At 47.4% G+C, this 16,558-nt stretch overlaps 8 protein-coding genes across 8 annotated transcripts; 2 read left to right on the top strand and 6 right to left on the bottom strand.

Annotated features, from left to right (window-relative positions):
* Positions 1–997: 997 nt before the first annotated feature.
* Positions 998–3,099, bottom strand: ASPBRDRAFT_42833 (putative MFS monosaccharide transporter; the record flags this gene model as incomplete). The annotated part of the gene is made up of 4 exons (XM_067624877.1): positions 2,969–3,099; positions 2,717–2,910; positions 1,942–2,654; positions 998–1,883 (listed from the first exon to the last, which is right to left on the bottom strand). Coding segments are annotated over exons 1-4 (1,376 nt in total), but the record flags the coding sequence as incomplete, so codon positions are not given.
* A 510-nt stretch (positions 3,100–3,609) lies between these two features.
* Positions 3,610–4,722, top strand: ASPBRDRAFT_176875 (uncharacterized protein; the record flags this gene model as incomplete). The annotated part of the gene is made up of 7 exons (XM_067619844.1): positions 3,610–3,751; positions 3,846–3,934; positions 4,021–4,058; positions 4,145–4,228; positions 4,307–4,370; positions 4,493–4,552; positions 4,580–4,722. The coding sequence occupies 7 exons, from the start codon at positions 3,610–3,612 to the stop codon at positions 4,631–4,633; spliced, it is 531 nt and encodes a 176-aa protein (XP_067480301.1). The 3' UTR covers positions 4,634–4,722.
* A 531-nt stretch (positions 4,723–5,253) lies between these two features.
* ASPBRDRAFT_564465 (putative mitochondrial carrier protein) lies at positions 5,254–6,463 on the bottom strand. The gene has a single exon (XM_067627567.1). It carries the CDS (start codon positions 6,440–6,442, stop codon positions 5,558–5,560), a length of 885 nt encoding a protein of 294 aa, XP_067480302.1. The 5' UTR covers positions 6,443–6,463; the 3' UTR covers positions 5,254–5,557.
* On the bottom strand, positions 6,357–7,267 carry ASPBRDRAFT_42837 (uncharacterized protein). Its single transcript, XM_067624878.1, has 2 exons — positions 6,472–7,267; positions 6,357–6,416 (listed from the first exon to the last, which is right to left on the bottom strand). Exon 1 carries the CDS (start codon positions 6,976–6,978, stop codon positions 6,742–6,744), a length of 237 nt encoding a protein of 78 aa, XP_067480303.1. The 5' UTR covers positions 6,979–7,267; the 3' UTR covers positions 6,357–6,416; positions 6,472–6,741.
* Positions 7,268–7,632: 365 nt separating this feature from the next.
* On the top strand, positions 7,633–11,031 carry spt16 (chromatin-remodeling protein SPT16; the record flags this gene model as incomplete). Its single annotated transcript, XM_067620893.1, has 7 exons — positions 7,633–7,812; positions 7,872–7,956; positions 8,025–8,146; positions 8,210–8,362; positions 8,410–9,841; positions 9,892–10,490; positions 10,540–11,031. 7 exons carry the CDS (start codon positions 7,633–7,635, stop codon positions 11,029–11,031), a joined length of 3,063 nt encoding a protein of 1,020 aa, XP_067480304.1.
* Positions 11,032–11,258: 227 nt separating this feature from the next.
* On the bottom strand, positions 11,259–12,284 carry ASPBRDRAFT_176885 (zinc metalloprotease; the record flags this gene model as incomplete). The annotated part of the gene is made up of 2 exons (XM_067619845.1): positions 11,259–11,930; positions 11,997–12,284. The coding sequence occupies 2 exons, from the start codon at positions 12,282–12,284 to the stop codon at positions 11,259–11,261; spliced, it is 960 nt and encodes a 319-aa protein (XP_067480305.1).
* Positions 12,285–12,724: 440 nt separating this feature from the next.
* Positions 12,725–14,384, bottom strand: ASPBRDRAFT_176886 (CDC50/LEM3 family protein; the record flags this gene model as incomplete). The annotated part of the gene is made up of 6 exons (XM_067619846.1): positions 14,112–14,384; positions 14,010–14,046; positions 13,866–13,962; positions 13,095–13,809; positions 12,881–13,043; positions 12,725–12,824 (listed from the first exon to the last, which is right to left on the bottom strand). Exons 1-6 carry the CDS (start codon positions 14,206–14,208, stop codon positions 12,725–12,727), a joined length of 1,209 nt encoding a protein of 402 aa, XP_067480306.1. The 5' UTR covers positions 14,209–14,384.
* A 641-nt stretch (positions 14,385–15,025) lies between these two features.
* On the bottom strand, positions 15,026–16,207 carry ASPBRDRAFT_124532 (SWIRM domain-containing protein; the record flags this gene model as incomplete). Its single annotated transcript, XM_067617703.1, has 1 exon — positions 15,026–16,207. One exon carries the CDS (start codon positions 16,205–16,207, stop codon positions 15,026–15,028), a length of 1,182 nt encoding a protein of 393 aa, XP_067480307.1.
* Between the last annotated feature and the right edge of the window lie 351 nt (positions 16,208–16,558).

A 16,558-nucleotide genomic window follows, 5' to 3' on the forward strand; every position in this document is an offset into this window, starting at 1 on the left:
TCCTCCGTCGTGTTCGACGACGGTGACGGCGAATTACTGAGAGGGGTATAGCGTGTCCAATGGGGGCAGGCATGTCACTACCGCTTGGCATCATATAGTTGTGAAAGATGTCCTGACCGTCTTGGAAGGAAGGCTAGCCTTTCCCTTTCCACCCTTGGACATATTCCTAATCCCTTTACTGTTCAACTGGCTCTCCATGTCCTTACACTCAGCCAAGCTTGTCTACTGTAGTGATTCATCATCGTTGTGGCTCGCTGTCAAGACTTGTTTCGAATGTATCAGAGAAGTGCGAGGCAAATCCGAAATGGGGGTAGTCTAGTGATTCCGGTTTCCGCGGCTGTCCCTTGATAGTCAATCTCCGAACGCAACATCTCATACTTTATTGAATGTCAGCAGTAGTGTCAACTAGAACAGAAGCCTAACGGTCGATTATGAAAGGTATCAGGCATGTGTTTTGCGAAAGTTCGGGGAAATGAAAGCCCATTTGTGATATACTACTCTATCGACTTTGATGCAATTACGCCACGCACAAATGATGGGCAGTTTTGGCTAAGCGTGTAATTTTCTTCACCGGCTATTAGATATCCTCGTCCTCAACTTCATGGATTCCCAATCTTTATTTGGGGGAGGGTGGCAATATGATCTGCCTGCTTAATTAGCTTCAGGACATGGTGAAGCCGGTTGGGGTGTAGGTATGGACAATCTGACCATACAACCACGTGTAGGGATTCGTGATTGGGTTGGTATATATACTGACAATATGTAACTTTGCCCAGGTTGTGTATACGCACAAGGGTAGTAGATCTGGACTATTTCGGACAACATATCTGTATAGTACCACCATAAAAGGCGGAGTGTTGTACTTCACATTAGATCTAGGCCGCTATGAGACATGTGAAAGTATAGTAATTTTGCGTTGTGATCTTGTTAGTATTTCATACAAAGGGACCACGCGACTATTTCCCTCTAATGGTTTATTATCCTTCCTAAATCCCATTGCTTCCACATCGATGGACTGCGGTGGCATTTTATGCAAATCGGATAGAGAAACTATCATTGAGCTTGGAAAGGCTCTAAGAGAGACATGTCCCTTCGAAATTAATGTCGAACGCGGATTCCCATTGCCAAAGTCACATAATTAGATATTGTGTAGTAGTATGTGCCTCACGCTCTATACCAAATTGCAAGCCCATCATGTTATTGGACGATATTCCGGGGGCATGGTATACGTCTTGAAGTATATGTACACGTATACATAGTTAACTTTGAAAAGAGAAAATGGCGCAGCAAATCGAAATAGGGCCTCGACGAGACCAGCATCTGCAAGACCAGGATTGAAGATATCCTAGTGCCAGTCCATGAGAAAAGAAAGGATACAGTGAAGTCGGTGTACACAAGAAATAATAAAAGGAGAAAACAAGGGTGGGGGAGGTAGGTGCAGCAACAGGATGTTTAAATCTGTTACATGAGAATGGACCATACGCTGCAGCCCTACTCATTCTCCTCCTGTCCGAGACGTCTATACTGGCCACCCTGTCCTGGTGGTTCCGATCCTTTGTGTCGGGTGATCATATTCGAAATCCAGCCTCCGAAACCCTCTAGTCGACTACTACTGTCTTCCCGGAAGCCTGGCCTGCCAGTCTTGCTACCGGTACTAGAACTTACATTCGGTGGGTCAATGTCCAGGCCAGGAATGGCGCTGTCCGCCCCCAGACGGCCGTACTGGCGTCTGATGTCAAGTGAAGGTACAGGGGAGCCTGCACTCATAAGGGAGCCACGTTCTCCCTGAGTTGCTGGTGTTGGCATGGCTGTAGTCGCATCCCCAAACAGCAAATTCATATCTTCCAGGCGGACACCGCTCGTTTCTGGATATAAGAAGAAAACTTTTGGATGCATATTAGACGCATGGGTTGATCACAGGAAAGTTGACATGACACTTACCTAGGACAAAGCTGCAGGCACAGAAAAACGCATGCACTAGGTACAAGCGCCACTTGATAGCAGCCTGTAGAACAGGCGTGACCTCTCCAACGAGCCAGTTGAAAGCCCAATTAGTGGCTGTACTGAGACTTGCGCCCTTCGCACGAATGCTCAGGGGCAGAATTTCCGGGGGGTAGAGCCATGGTATGGGTCCCCATGACGCACCAAAAGCAGCATTGTAGATCATAACAAAGACGACAGTGAGAGTCGGTGTCGCCACGACGTCGATATATATGAAATATGAAATCAGCGAGAGAGAAATAATCATTGCCACCGCACCAGAAAGTAAGATGGGGCGCCTTCCCCAGCGATCCACCAGATACCATGGAGGTACGGTAGACGCCAGATATGAAATTGCGTTGATCCCGGTCATCAAGATAGCATCACGACCAGCCCAACCCGCTGATTCGAATACAAGCGGAGCGTAATAAGAGATGACGTTGATACCGTTAAGCTGGGCCAAGGCCTGTGCCGACATCGCTATCAAGACTCTTTTGTAGTAACGCCTAAACATATCAGTGTAAGATCTTTCACCTTCTTGCCTTTGCAGAAGAACGTTCATCTTGATCTCTCTATACTCTTGTCTGGCTTTGTCACTGTGCAAGTCTCCACTTCCATAGAGATTTGCAATGACAACCATACCCTCTTCATCGTAGTCATTGTCCAACAGCCACCTGGTCTTGCATAAGCATGGTGTACAGTTATATCTTCTCCTGCATGTCACGCATGGACTCACCGTGGCGACTCGCAAATAATGAGGCTACCCACACCAAGAAGAGCACCCATGACGCACTGGAACAACAATGGCAGGCGCCACGAGTAATTACTTTCTATATAGCTACAGAAATAATCCACCCAGACGCTGGCTGCGTATCCGGAGATGTTCCCTGTAAACTCGATACATGCCAGTTTCCCTCGGTTGTGGGGAGGCTTGGAGGATGTCAGCAAGGCATGCAAAGCAATATGCAGAGGGGGTGGTTGTGAATACCGATATTTCAGACTGGTAGACTGGTACAATTGTCGATAAGGCCCCAACGCCCAAACCTGCAACGATACGGCCCGCCATCATCATAGGCAACCCGGTAGCGAAGGCCTGCAATGCACCGCCAATAAAAAAAACTATGGAGCCATATAGGATCGTTTTGCGACGTCCTATTAAGTCGCCGATGCGACCGACAAGTAGAGACGATATGAAAGCCCCTACTTCGAGGATTGCGACCACCGTACCTATTGCAGCTCGCGAGGGTTGATTGAAGTAATCCTTGAAATACCAGCCTCTGATCGTTCGTTAGCAAAGCCCTTGATTCTATCAAAGAAAGGAAGACGGACGTTATAATCCCAGACATAACACCTTGGTCATAACCAAAAAGAAAAACGCCCAAGGACACGAATACACTCGTAAAGTACCTACACAGCTGGTCAGCAGAGCTAGTAGGTAACATCTGTGGATAACGAAGCCTCTTACAGTAATGGCTTCCCAACCAAGCCATGTAACTGTGCGTCTTGTCGACTATTAGGTGACATTATGGCAGCTAGGAGGCGCTCTGCTCGTGAGATCTTCCGGGGTGGAGGGCAAGGTATCTCGATCTTCTCAATATCGTCTTCACTGATAACAAGCTGGCTGGGATAATGGACACGATTCTGTTTCTCGGTCCGCACACTGGATTCCACCCGATCAAAGCTTTCACGGTCTTCAGGGCTTCTGAGAGGGATCCGAAGAGGATCTTCGGCATTAGCAAGCTGTTCCGTCAGATCTCCACTGTTAGTCCAGGTAGAATGCTCAAACCCAGTGGAGTGAGTCGATATAGAGGAAGAGCGTCGACTGCTCCCCCCACTAGCAGATTCAACTACTTTAGCAGGTTGAGGGACAGAGGGCCTTGAACGAGAAGGAAGACTTTGCAAGGGTATGCCAGAAGGAGTATGGGCCGGGGATGTTGTGAGAGGAATGTTGGCGGTTGTGATGGGCTGGGATTGACAGCCCCCCTTTCTTGGTTGAGTATTAGCTTTTTGCTTTCTGTCACCACTCCTTCACGCGACCAGAATATAGAGCCGCTGCGAGTAAAAATCAAGGAGAGCTGGTAATTTTCGTAACGGTCCGCACAAATCCGAAATGTGAGTTTTCATCAAAAGCGGCATGTAAAGACAACTGCTAATGTCTTCCAAGGGATGGATCAGAAGGACAGCAGTGCAGAGTAATCGCTGCAATGGGATGGAAGACCACGCGCCAAAGCGGAGACAAGCAGGTGAGGTGAACCAACTATTCCCAAGAATGCCGAAAGGGCGTAGAAAGCGGTGATGACAGTCCTTGGGGGGTTTTGCTCACGAGACAGGCAGTACTTGGCAGATCAACAGCGCAGGATGGCGGTGTCTGGGGTTTCAGCAGCCAAATTGTGATCAGGTGGAAAACCTCGAGAGGAGAAAGGGAAGGCAGGATGACCTCAGGCTGAACAACATATGGTTTGAAAGTCAGTAAAAGGTGATCTTTGGTTCGTGTACATAAATCCGTCTTAAGGTTGTTAGGTTTCCCAGGGGGCTAGCCATACTTAGTGGAGGCAGCTGTCAGAGCATCAATGTGACTATCTATCTATTTGTTACGTAGTACCTTGATGGGGTTCTCGGAGACCCCGCAAACACTGGCACTAAGTGGGTATGACAAACTACTCCGTACACAGCAGTCAGTACTCAGTACGTACTCAGTACACTATTTTAGTGTACCATGTTACCGACATTGCTCATCGGCGCTTCCGTCTGTGGCGGTGCGATCGATGAAGGAACCCTTCCATTTGCGCCTAAAGGTATCTACTACGTGCTTTCTGACATCCTGAATATGATTTAGATGAGGTGCGGTAGTTTACAACACTCACCTACCTGGATAGCTTTAATACTTTCATCATATATGACATGTTCTGAACTGCGGTATACTGATATGCAAGGCCTATGTCTGGGTGGATTTCCCTATAGTCTATCTAGGTCGTGTGAAAATAGCCCGTCTAGACCTGAAAAGCTATACCATATTATTGATCCTACAAGTTCGTTGACTCGTATTACACGGTGCTGTATACCTATAATTGTAGGCTTGAGTCATAATGATCAAGAGGCGACTTGGTTTACCTGGCGCGCATGCTGTAGTGCCCTAGTTTGACTAGAGAATGGGATACTGCTTGATGACTTTTGATACACAAAACCACTTTGAAAGGAGTGAAGTAAAGCCGTTGGGCATTAGTGGTTATCACATGGAACACCCAAGCAGACAGACCTTTTGTATGTATCAGTTGTATGTTTAGCAGACGTAATGCTACAATGTACTAATTCTACTGCGTAGAGCTTGTCCGAGGGCATCGTTGGTTATCACTCATGTTGATACTACTACGCGGTAGTCAATAGTATGGGTGGCCCCCTGCTACCCTTCGTTACTATGTGTAGCTAGCTTTCATGGACCACGAGTAACAATGAACTCCATCAAGAATAGTTTCTATCGGCTATGAACTCTGCCGTTATACCTCACAAATTACTCGTAGTAGTTAGCCGGGAGGGGGGGCGGTGGGGGGGAAGGCACAATGACTGAACCAGTATGTTATCACGTCAAGAGAATGTCATAGCCATCTTTCTGAATATATACAGCGTCTGCCATATTAGCATACTTACGACGCACCACCTCGAATATCACCAAGCCTGCACTAGTGCTAGGTACCTGACGAATAGCGTCCCTTGCAAACCCACGAAACAACCACCGACGCCAGCCACCTGCCCTAGATGCCTTTCTTCTGCATCTTTTCAGGGTTTCTTGGTATGCAGAGTAGTACAGGCGTAGCATTTCCCGTTTTGAAGGGTGAAGACTCGCCTGATGGTCAATATATTCCAAGCGAGCAACATGGAGACTTTGAATAGCACTTAGCGGGTGCTGTATACTCTGTTGAGCGACTGAAGCTGCTACACCTGCAGCCATCAGAAAACAAGGCTCCAGAGCATAATGTGGTCTTATGAGCGGTACACCGCGTTCACTCAATTGGACCTGCTGTAACTGTCCCACGTAATGAGTCCGACGTGAGCCGTAGTACCAGGTCAGAAATGAATAGTAGGCCTGCGACTTCACGAACTCAAAAAACGAGAAAAATACTGCATAACCAAAAGCGTCGCGCGCGAAAGATAGGCCCCAGCCTGCGAAGACACCACGGACGCCGATTTGATTGAGTTTATGGCGGCCATAATGCCACATGCTCTTGTAGGGGCCCTCGAGCAAGTCACTCGCTCGGAGGCGGACTTGAAGCGCATCCAGAGGAGCGGCTACTATTGACTGGATTGTACCCGCTATAAGTCCAGCTGCAAATGTATTTGAAGGGGGAGCAGGTGGGTACACGCGTTTTATGCCTTGAGACGCCGGTTCGTACAAAGCGCCAAGGACTTGTAGATATGACGTGTAAAGGACGGCACCAATTCTATCTATAGCAGTTAGACAACCCATGCAACTGATTTGAGGTTAAGTGAACCAACCCAGCATTCGCTAGGAGAGGCGGCATAACTTGATTAGGAATGAAGCGCCAACCGTATGTGCGAACGGCATGGACAAGTAATCCCGGAGTAGTTGTGTGCAAAGACCACCCCGTTTTCGCGGAATGAGGGTTGACAGCTCTAGCAAAGGCCTAGCGAAAGAACAGGAAGAGCCATATAGATCAGTTGAAATGGACTTCAGAGATCAGTGCAACCGAGCTGGCGAAGAATCATTACAATCACATACCAGATAACTGAATAAAAGGAGGACTGTCAGTGAGTGGGGGAAGAATATTTAAGAGACATTATAGAATCGTACTCAACTCGGGTGCGAAAAAATGCCTTGATAGGTGCTCTAAAGTAGAATGCAACCAATTGTGCACTAAGAGCACGCACTCCCGCAGCAGAGGCACCAGTAGCTGCATTCTGTCGCGGATTTCTGCGTGACGAATTTCCCGAATCCAAGCTCGAGGTATGATCAAATGCAGGTAATGTCTGAGTAGTGGCCATTCTGGGGCGTGTGAGCAAGCATTAATGGTGACAGTTTATCAGTGATACAAATATAAGCATAGCGCTCATTCCAACAACGCCCGCTCTGCAAGGTTCTATGAAAGAAGTCCTAACTAGAGGCGCCTTATACACTGGACGAGGGAGAACTCGTAGGTTGAGTATAGCTCTGACAAGAACTGTTGGTGAGAAAATATGAAGACAGCTTTATATGAGGAGCTAGAAGTAAATTGTCCACGAGATATTCAGATAGTAAATGTCGGAGATGAAATATTCTGGCATGGAGATGGAGAGGTATGGAAGGAGGGTACATATGAGCAAACAACTCAAACACCGCTGATTTGTCAGGAACACTTGAGCGAAACGCGCCTTGGAAGGTTTCGCGTTTGCGCTACCCCATCTTAGTTCTTCTACGGAGGTAAGAGCTAGTCAATGAGACCCAAACTACTCTCATTAATTGCTCAAGTGAAGACACCCTCCAGTATTCTCTTCTTTAATCTTCTATGAACCTGGTACTGAATATATCTCTACTATTTTTCGCTCATTGCCCTTCACTGAGTCCCACCCTACCTTTCCAAGGTTCCGAAGGGGACTCTCTGCACAAGCTGAAGTGATTACAACAAGCTGGCAGGCTGCACCAATTGACGGACTCACATCATGGCGGAAGAGATTGTGATAGACAAATCTACTTTCTTCAATAGATTATCAAGCTTCTATAGTGCATGGAAAGCCGACAAACGATCTAGTCATGCTAACTTCGGTGGTGTCTCGTCGATTGTCATCCTAATGGGCAAAACCGACGAAGCAAACAGCTTTCAGAAGAACAACGCAATGCACGTATGTCTTCCTATAGCTCTTGTACTGATTCATTCCGGCTCACGCACCATCGATATTAGTTCTGGCTCCTTGGCTATGAATTTCCCGCTACGCTTCTAGTTTTTACCACGGAGGTGGTGTACGTGGTGACTACCGCGAAGAAAGGTGAGGTTTCATCTCACAATATAAGCTTGGCAGTGTCTTGATTACTGACATACGCTTTTTTGTTGCAGCTAAGCACCTTGAACCCTTGAAAGGTGGCAAGATTCCAGTGGAGATCTTAGTGACGTCCAAGGATCCGGATGAGAAGATGAAATCGTTTGAAAAGTGCATTGACGTTATCAAAAATGCCGGTGTAAGTTCTAGTGTCCTGAAATCTAGCGTCCTTGGATGGAACTGACTGTCATGAAATATTAAGAACAAAGTTGGCGTGCTGCCGAAAGACACAACCGCAGGCCCTTTCGCGGAAGATTGGAAGAAGGTTTATACAACTTTGTCAAATGAAATTGAAGAGGTTGATATTTCGCCCGCTCTCTCTGCTACTCTCTCCGTCAAGGATACTGATGAATTAGTGAGTTTTACAAGTCTTCGGAGGTGGAACTGGCTAACAGCACATAGGTATCAATACGTAATGCGTCGCGGGCATGCAGTGGTCTGATGTCTGAGTACTTTGTCGATGAAATGTCACGTCTACTTGATGAAGAGAAGCAAATGAGCCACAAAGCTCTTTCAATGCGGATCGATGCGAAGATAGACGACGCGAAATTCTTCAACAAATTAGCGAAGTTGCCGGCCGAATTTGACCCTCAACAAATCGATTGGGCTTATGGACCAGTGATACAAAGCGGAGGGAAATATGATCTTAAACTGACTGCGATATCGGACAACAACAATTTGCAGCCGGGGATAATAATTGCTGGCTTCGGCATTCGTTATAAGACGTACAGTTCGATGATTGCACGCACCTATCTAGTTGACCCAACGAAAACTCAGGAGGCAAACTACGCCTTCCTACTGAACGTCCGCGAAGCAATACTAAAAGACGTCCGTGATGGGGCCGTGGCTAAGGACCTATACAGCAAGGCGATCAACCTAGTTCGGACAAAGAAGCCTGAGCTTGAATCCCATTTCCTGAAAACTGTTGGTGCTGGCATAGGAATTGAGCTCCGAGACGCTAATATGGTTCTCAACGGGAAGAACGATAAAGTTTTGAAGAGCGGAATGACATTCGCTGTCACAGTTGGTCTGACCGACGTTGAGGATTCGAGCATCAAAGACAAGAGTAGAACTGTTTATTCGATGATCATTACAGACACTGTTCGCGTTGGAGAAACTGGGCCCCTGGTGTTCACGAAAGATGCTGGTGTTGACATGGACTCTGTATCGTTCTACTTCGGGGATGAAGAAGAACCTCAGAGGCCCGTAAAGGAGAAGAAAGAGGCGAAGTCTAGCGCTGTCGCCAACAGGAATGTTACGAGAACGAAGCTCCGTGCAGAACGACCCACGCAGATCAATGAAGGTGCCGAAGCACGACGACGTGAACACCAAAAAGAGTTGGCTGGCAAGAAGACTAAGGAAGGTCTGGACAGATTTGCCGGTACGACTGGCGATGATAACGGGGTCACGCAGAAAAAGTTCAAGAGATTCGAGTCCTACAAGAGAGACAATCAGCTACCGACGAGGGTGAAAGACCTAACCGTTTATGTGGATCAAAAGGCTTCCACGGTTATTGTGCCAATAATGGGTCGGCCAGTACCCTTCCACATCAATACAATCAAAAATGCCAGCAAAAGTGACGAAGGAGAGTATGCGTATCTCCGAATCAACTTCCTCTCACCGGGTCAAGGCGTGGGCCGAAAGGATGACCAGCCTTTTGAAGACCTTTCCGCACATTTTCTGCGCAATTTGACACTTCGGTCTAAGGACAACGACCGACTGGCTCAGATCGCTCAAGACATCACGGAACTTCGGAAGAATGCTTTGCGGCGCGAACAAGAAAAGAAGGAAATGGAAGATGTGGTAGAACAGGACAAGCTGGTTGAAATTAGGAGTAAGTCTTGCCATTCAACCTTTTGAATTCACGGGGACTGACTAGGTTAGATCGTCGTCCTGTCAAACTGCCTGACGTATATCTTCGGCCTCCACTGGACGGTAAACGTGTTCCAGGAGAAGTTGAAATCCATCAAAACGGTCTTCGTTACATGTCACCTTTTCGAAATGAACATGTGGATGTCCTGTTCAGCAACGTGAAGCACTTGTTCTTTCAACCCTGCGCTCACGAGTTGATCGTTCTGATACATGTTCACTTGAAAACACCTATAATGATAGGTAAAAGGAAGACTAGAGACGTGCAGTTCTACAGGGAGGCAACTGAAATGCAGTTCGATGAAACCGGCAATCGTAGGCGCAAGCATCGTTATGGGGATGAGGAGGAGTTCGAAGCCGAACAGGAAGAGAGACGGCGAAGAGCCGCTCTGGATCGGGAGTTCAAGGCTTTCGCCGAAAAGATTGCAGATGCCGGAAAAGATGAAAGCGTGGACGTTGACATCCCATTCAGAGAAATCGGTTTCACTGGCGTGCCAAATCGCTCCAATGTTCTAATTCAACCCACAACAGATGCTCTTGTACAATTGACAGAGCCACCATTCCTGGTTATTACTCTGAATGAAGTAGAGATTGCTCATTTGGAGAGAGTACAGGTGAGTGGGAATCTTACCACTGGCGTCTTACTGCTTCTAACATCATTAGTTCGGACTCAAAAACTTCGACCTAGTTTTTGTTTTCAAGGATTTCCACAGGGCCCCTGTTCATATTAACACGATCCCTGTTGAATCGCTAGAGGGCGTCAAGGATTGGCTAGATTCTGTTGATATCGCTTTCACAGAGGGTCCGCTGAACCTAAATTGGACAACGATCATGAAAACGGTCGTGAGTGACCCGTACGGTTTCTTCGCTGATGGGGGTTGGTCATTTTTGGCTGCAGAGTCGGATTCAGAGGGCGGATCAGATGAAGAAGAAGAGTCCGCATTTGAGCTTTCTGAATCAGAGCTTGCGGCGGCCGACGAGAGTTCAGAAGACGACAGTGACTTCGACGACGATGCCAGTGCCGAGGCTAGCGATGACTTTAGTGCCGATGAAGAGAGTGGTGAAGACTGGGATGAACTGGAATCGAAGGCAAAGAAAAAGGACAGGGAGAGTGGCCTGGACGAAGAAGACCGTGGGAAAAAGCGCAAGCGATGATCTGATTGCGCATTCTGCCTGACAACTAGCTGTGTATCACGAAATAGTGGTTCTTAATTTGCATCAATCGCTGTCCAACACTACTTAATTGTACAAAGGACCAGGGAATGTAACCGCTAGCTCCCATGGAATTGGAAAATGAAGGAGCGAACATCAATATTCGTACTACCATTCTCATCAATCTATAGCTGGCCATCATGCAATTTAGATAACTTTGAGGGCATCCCTCATTTTCCTTCCCGCATAGCGGACCACATGTTCCTCATTCTCACCGCTTGGTCTGGAGTAAAACTTTCGTAACAGTCATCAGATGAATAGTCCATAAAATTATGAATAGCATCAAGGCCAGGAAGATCTGGACACGAATCCTTCTCGGTGGGACATCCGCTCGTAGGCTCAGATTGCTCCGGTGTGTCATCAATGTAATCTCCTTCATTATCAGGGGAGCACGATTCACCTTCGAATGTGTGCAGCAGCCCATTCCAATGACCAACCTCATGAACCGCTGTACCGCCTTGGTTGTACTGCGCCAGACTACCCCCAGGCATGGTATCCGCTAACACGTTACAACCATCCTTAATGTAACTAGAACGAGGGCTGCTGGAATTCACGCTCGGGTCAGGCAACGTACAGAAGCCAAGGACAATCGATGATGACTGATCTGATACATCTGTTCGCCGATGAACGTCCTTGGAGAGGCCCCGAGAACTCTCGCCGGATGACGCTTGGAGATTTGTTTGGAAATAGACATTAAGAGTGCTGTAATTGCCCCTTCGTAGGGCATTCTTCATACCCAATTCGTCATCATTTCGTGCCCAAGAGTCATTAATCTGCCGAGTAATGCCCTGCAATCGATAGGTGATAGTTGCACTTTCATATGCTTTCTGAAGATAAGAAAGCTAGGACTTGTCAGCCCAAAACACGATATTGCGAAAGCACGAGCCAACATTCATATGGTGACGAACCTGGCTGGTGATCATGTCATCCGATACTGTATTTGCTGCATCATTGCTGCTTACGATATGGAACCACGTCTCAATCTCAATCGAACGTGACACCTCCCGGTTTTCCTCAGCGGCGCTGTCACGTTGTGCCTGTAGACCATTCAGCCTCCTGTGCTCTGCTCGGAGTGACTCGTCGGGCGCTGGCGTGGAGCAAAAGTCATGTCTAGAGAGCAGTGCACTGCATTTGGTTGAAAGATTGGCAACAAGGAGGACTGTCAAGAGTGCATGGAGGTTGAGTAACAATGTCATATTGGTATCACGCAGTGAAGATTTTCTATTGCGCCGAGGACAAAGGACAAGGTGAGAGATATAAGATCAGAAACACAATTGCCAACCGCTACGTGGAATCTGGAGAGTTCCCAAGCAGTCACTCGTGTCAGGAATGCTGCATGCCAGGGATTTGTCCACCAAGGAATAGACGCGTCTCGCCGAGAAAGCTTGCACACTATTCCAGATCGCTTCATTGGGAAGGGCACATCGATTGACAGGTGAGGCCAATTGTTCCTAGATAAATAATCATAAAAACACAGGGCCAAGGAAAGATATCAGTGGGAAGCAGATATTGTCCAGGAACGCCACCTACAAACGCCTCGTATTAATTCATTTTGTGATTGGGGTCCGTAGACTGAGAAAAGCAAAAGTAGGATCAACATCGATGAACAATAAGGAAGTAGAGGGAAGATATGCTTTCAAGTAGCATGAGAGCCAAATCTGCCGTCCCGCCCGGTTGCCACAGCCGAGCTCTCCTGCTCATTGTTCCAGGTCAAGTACGTGTGGTCACCAAGTTTCCTAAGAAATCAGTCTAGGCACGGACAAAACACGTTAAGTTTACCAAATCTCCTTACCTCGGCCGAACAAGATGTGCAATAGTGAACAATGCCCCGAGAACAATGCACAGGCCACCTACAACGACATAGGCAATACCCATGAACGGGTTTTGACCACCCATCACAGTCCGTGTTGATATGAGAATCGACTTAGTACCTCCGTACTCAGTAACAGGAAAACCTGTACGCGGTTAGCGCTGACATTAATGCCAAATAATAATTTTGAGCTCACGGTCTTCAATGTCCAATTGATAGCTTCCTGCAGTCATTGCCGTTGTATCGTTTCTGCGAGATAGCTTACTGAAAGCCGGCAGCGCGGCAGTTCTCATCCATACCATGAACTCTTCGTCTTCATGAAGATTGGGTATACCGTCGGCATAACCATTGGGGTAGCGATCATGCCAATTAGGCGGAGGAACCACCTGCCATTTATTATACTGAGTCTTCCTGATAAGTTGCTTGTCACTGTCCCAAGCAATGCCTTTATTAGTCATATTGTAGGTCTCGGCAGTCACACCACCACTCAGAAGCTGTGGGCTGCGGATGGTATCGTTGAACTGGGAATTGGCTATGAGACCGCATGGATAGTATGCTTTGCCAGTTGAGGGGTCAAGTTTGAGGGGGTCACAAGAGCCACCATCTATGGTGCTATTGTCAACTGCTTTTCCTTTCAACTGGTCTGTGTCCATAGACTTAACGTATCTCCGATGATTCTGGTAGAAGTTCGTTAAGCGATAATATAAAAGCACAGGTGGCTCCAAGGTATCCGGGATCTCAAAGATCAATCGACAGATTGTAGTTCCGCTTTCATTGAATCTTTGCCAAGTTGGAGTGGACTGTTCGCCGGAAGATTTGAACGAGGACTTGACTTGATCTGAAATCGAGGCTGCATAGGAGGTGGGCGCCTTCTCAGCACATTCAGAATAGTCTATGACAATCTCCTGTACCTGATGATCGCTTGTTGGTTATTGAGATAAGGGGCTCTATGGGAGGAATCACAAACTTGTGAACTAGCCCACAGCAGCAGACCACCAATTGGGGCAAATATCACACCAATAACAAAGAAAAGAGGCAGTACGCTCTTGGGTGTCAATATTGGTCTATATGCGTCAGCACGAGGGCAAAATATACCATCAAAGTAGCTTACTGCCAGGCTTTCAAACGCTGTTGTCTGAAAGCAGTATCTGTGGGAATGAACTGAAGTTAATAAAGAATAGTCCATCGCATTTGAACAAGTCGAAAGTCTCACTTGCTGGTCTCCTATTCTTAGGCTTCTTATCATCAGCTTCCCCCCTAAGTTCTTGGTCGTCCAAAGACTCCGCACGGGTCGCTTCGGGATGGGACATTGCGGTTCAAATCATCCATTAAACGTCCTGATCAATTACTACAGCAGTTGCAGAAGCACTAGAGGAAGTGATATTCTCTGAAGGATAATATAAAGTTGGAAAGAGAGTGAGAGTGAATGGTGGTGGCGCAGGCTTAGCAGGCGACGGGATTGCGTAGTTGGCGGGCTTTGACGTCCCGACACCCGCTTGGGTCATGAACATAATTTCTGCTTCTCGGATGCTTTTGAGGTTCCCGAAGGCACTCTAAATAAGTACATGGTTCGTTACTGTTACAGTACTGACTAGTGCCACCCAGTATGAAGTCAACGTGTCAATTGAGCAACGAGCAATAATCTACCACTCTAATGAAAACTAGACGCCATGGCAAGACATCAGATGTCAGGTGAACGACATGAGAGACACATAACCTAACCTATCAAAGCCAAATGTTCCAGCCCTTAGGAAACAATAACGCCAAACAAAATAAGGGTGATTGGAAACTGTCTGAAGACGCCAAGTATAGAATCGACTCAATATCATCCGTATTGAATGGCCTAACGCAGCGAAGGAAAATGAGAGAAGAGAAGAGCAACATAACACCGTATGCAGCCTTGCCACTTGATGCAGAGAATCCAGCTATGCTCAGTGACAAACGTAAGTACCGTACCGATATCCGATGGCTAATGACGGGAGCGAAAATTGTGAGTCGAGTAATGCATTTGGGCTGATGATAATACAGACATGTGACCACGTCTCTAATGCATCATCGTGGGTGTTACCAAAGTATCAATGGGAAGGCAAACCATCGGAACCGCAGAGTTCAACAGTTTCAAGCACATTATTTTCGATACTCTCGGAAATGTTCGGGATCGAACCAACCAACCCGCTCATACGCCGTCCAGAGCTTGCTTGCTTTATTCACATCAATCTTGCAAGCCTGCTGGGCGTCGGTCTTCCGAAATTCCTTACCAACATTCAAAGCCTTCACCCGGGCTTCGAAGATGCGACGCTTGCTGCATAAATAAGTCGCACACGAGAGCCTTAAAGTAGCAGCAAGGTTGAGCTCTGCAGAGCTCAGCAAGTGCCGGTCCGGATCATGGCTAAGGTCTAACACTTGGCCTTTCCAGTCTGCCTTTAGTGCCTTTGCATTGCCTCCTAGGGTTTCTATTGAGGGAGAGTAATCCTTGATGGAATTGTAATCTGTATCGTCCCGGTTTGTGCCTATGGCGCGCGGCTGCTTGGCACTCGACGGGGGTGAGTCAAATGTGTCGAGGATCCTTTGCTTTGGTGTGGACTTTGGAGTCCGCTTTACCCTGGGTGTCCGTTGCAGACGAGGTTGGGTAGCAACTGCCCTCTTTGTAGGAGCTGGTGCAATCTTCTTCAGTTTTGCATCTATGGCACGTGGGCGACAACGATTCATCATCAGCAGCTGGCGTTCTAGAGTCTCCCGCTCTTCCCTAGCCCATGCTGCTGGGTTGCGGTTAAATTGAGCAGATACGATCGGTACACATGAAAGAGCTAGAAGATATTCGTCACGTGTCGGCTTGTTAAGTTTATTTTCAAATCTCGCCATGTGAGAATTTATATGCTGGTCAACCAACGCTTCCGCAGACGGAGGGAGCATGGACCCAAACAACGGCTCATCAGTGGCAATATCAGTAAGGCCTTCGTGGCGGGGGAAGAGAACAGGGTCCCTAGAGGAACCGACCACGGCATCCTTGTCAATCGGTTCAGATCCATTCGATCGCCGTTTTTTATTCCCAGTATAGGGAGTGACCGGTGGGGATGGCAAGTCCATTTCCGACTGTGTTCGCTTGTGATCACTCGGCATGGGAGGAAGCCTCACTTCATGGCTATACGGCGGATCCTGTGACATTGTATACGGTGAAATTGTTGTGGGACTGAAGCTCTCGAGAGGTTTGGACTCTGGGGGGGACATTAAACTTGAAACAGATGGCAGACGACTCATATTGACCTTATCACCACGACTGGTCAAAGGAGCAGCAGTGAATGAGGTCATCGCCTGGAATAATCCGATGGTTGAATTGCTTCACGATGGAAAGTGAGCGGAAAGTCTGGTAGGACGACTAGCTGGAAATAAATACTAACACGAAATCTGCTTCTGAGGTCAGTTTCAGGCAGTCGTCTGTTTGATGGCGAAAGAACGGTTGTACGCTGATGAGATGGTGATATGGAAGTCAATGGAACAGATGTTTGGCAATAATGTTGGCAGACACACGTGCAAATGATTTGTCAGGGCCGCCTCTTTGTCTGGTGGCAATAATGGATATGGCTTGGGTCTCGGCGATAAGGCTCACAATGGCCGAGAAGGCTAGAGTTAATGACAATGAGTAATGAGTAATCAGTATAT

The sequence above is a fragment of the Aspergillus brasiliensis genome (assembly GCF_001889945.1).
Source record: "Aspergillus brasiliensis CBS 101740 unplaced genomic scaffold ASPBRscaffold_5, whole genome shotgun sequence".
In the NCBI taxonomy this organism is placed as follows: domain Eukaryota; kingdom Fungi; phylum Ascomycota; class Eurotiomycetes; order Eurotiales; family Aspergillaceae; genus Aspergillus; species Aspergillus brasiliensis.

Coding starts and splice junctions, on each gene's coding strand:
- ASPBRDRAFT_564465 (XM_067627567.1), bottom strand. CDS start 6,442: ATGGGTTGTCTAACTGCTATAGATAGAATTGGTGCCGTCCTTTACACG.
- ASPBRDRAFT_42837 (XM_067624878.1), bottom strand. CDS start 6,978: ATGGCCACTACTCAGACATTACCTGCATTTGATCATACCTCGAGCTTG.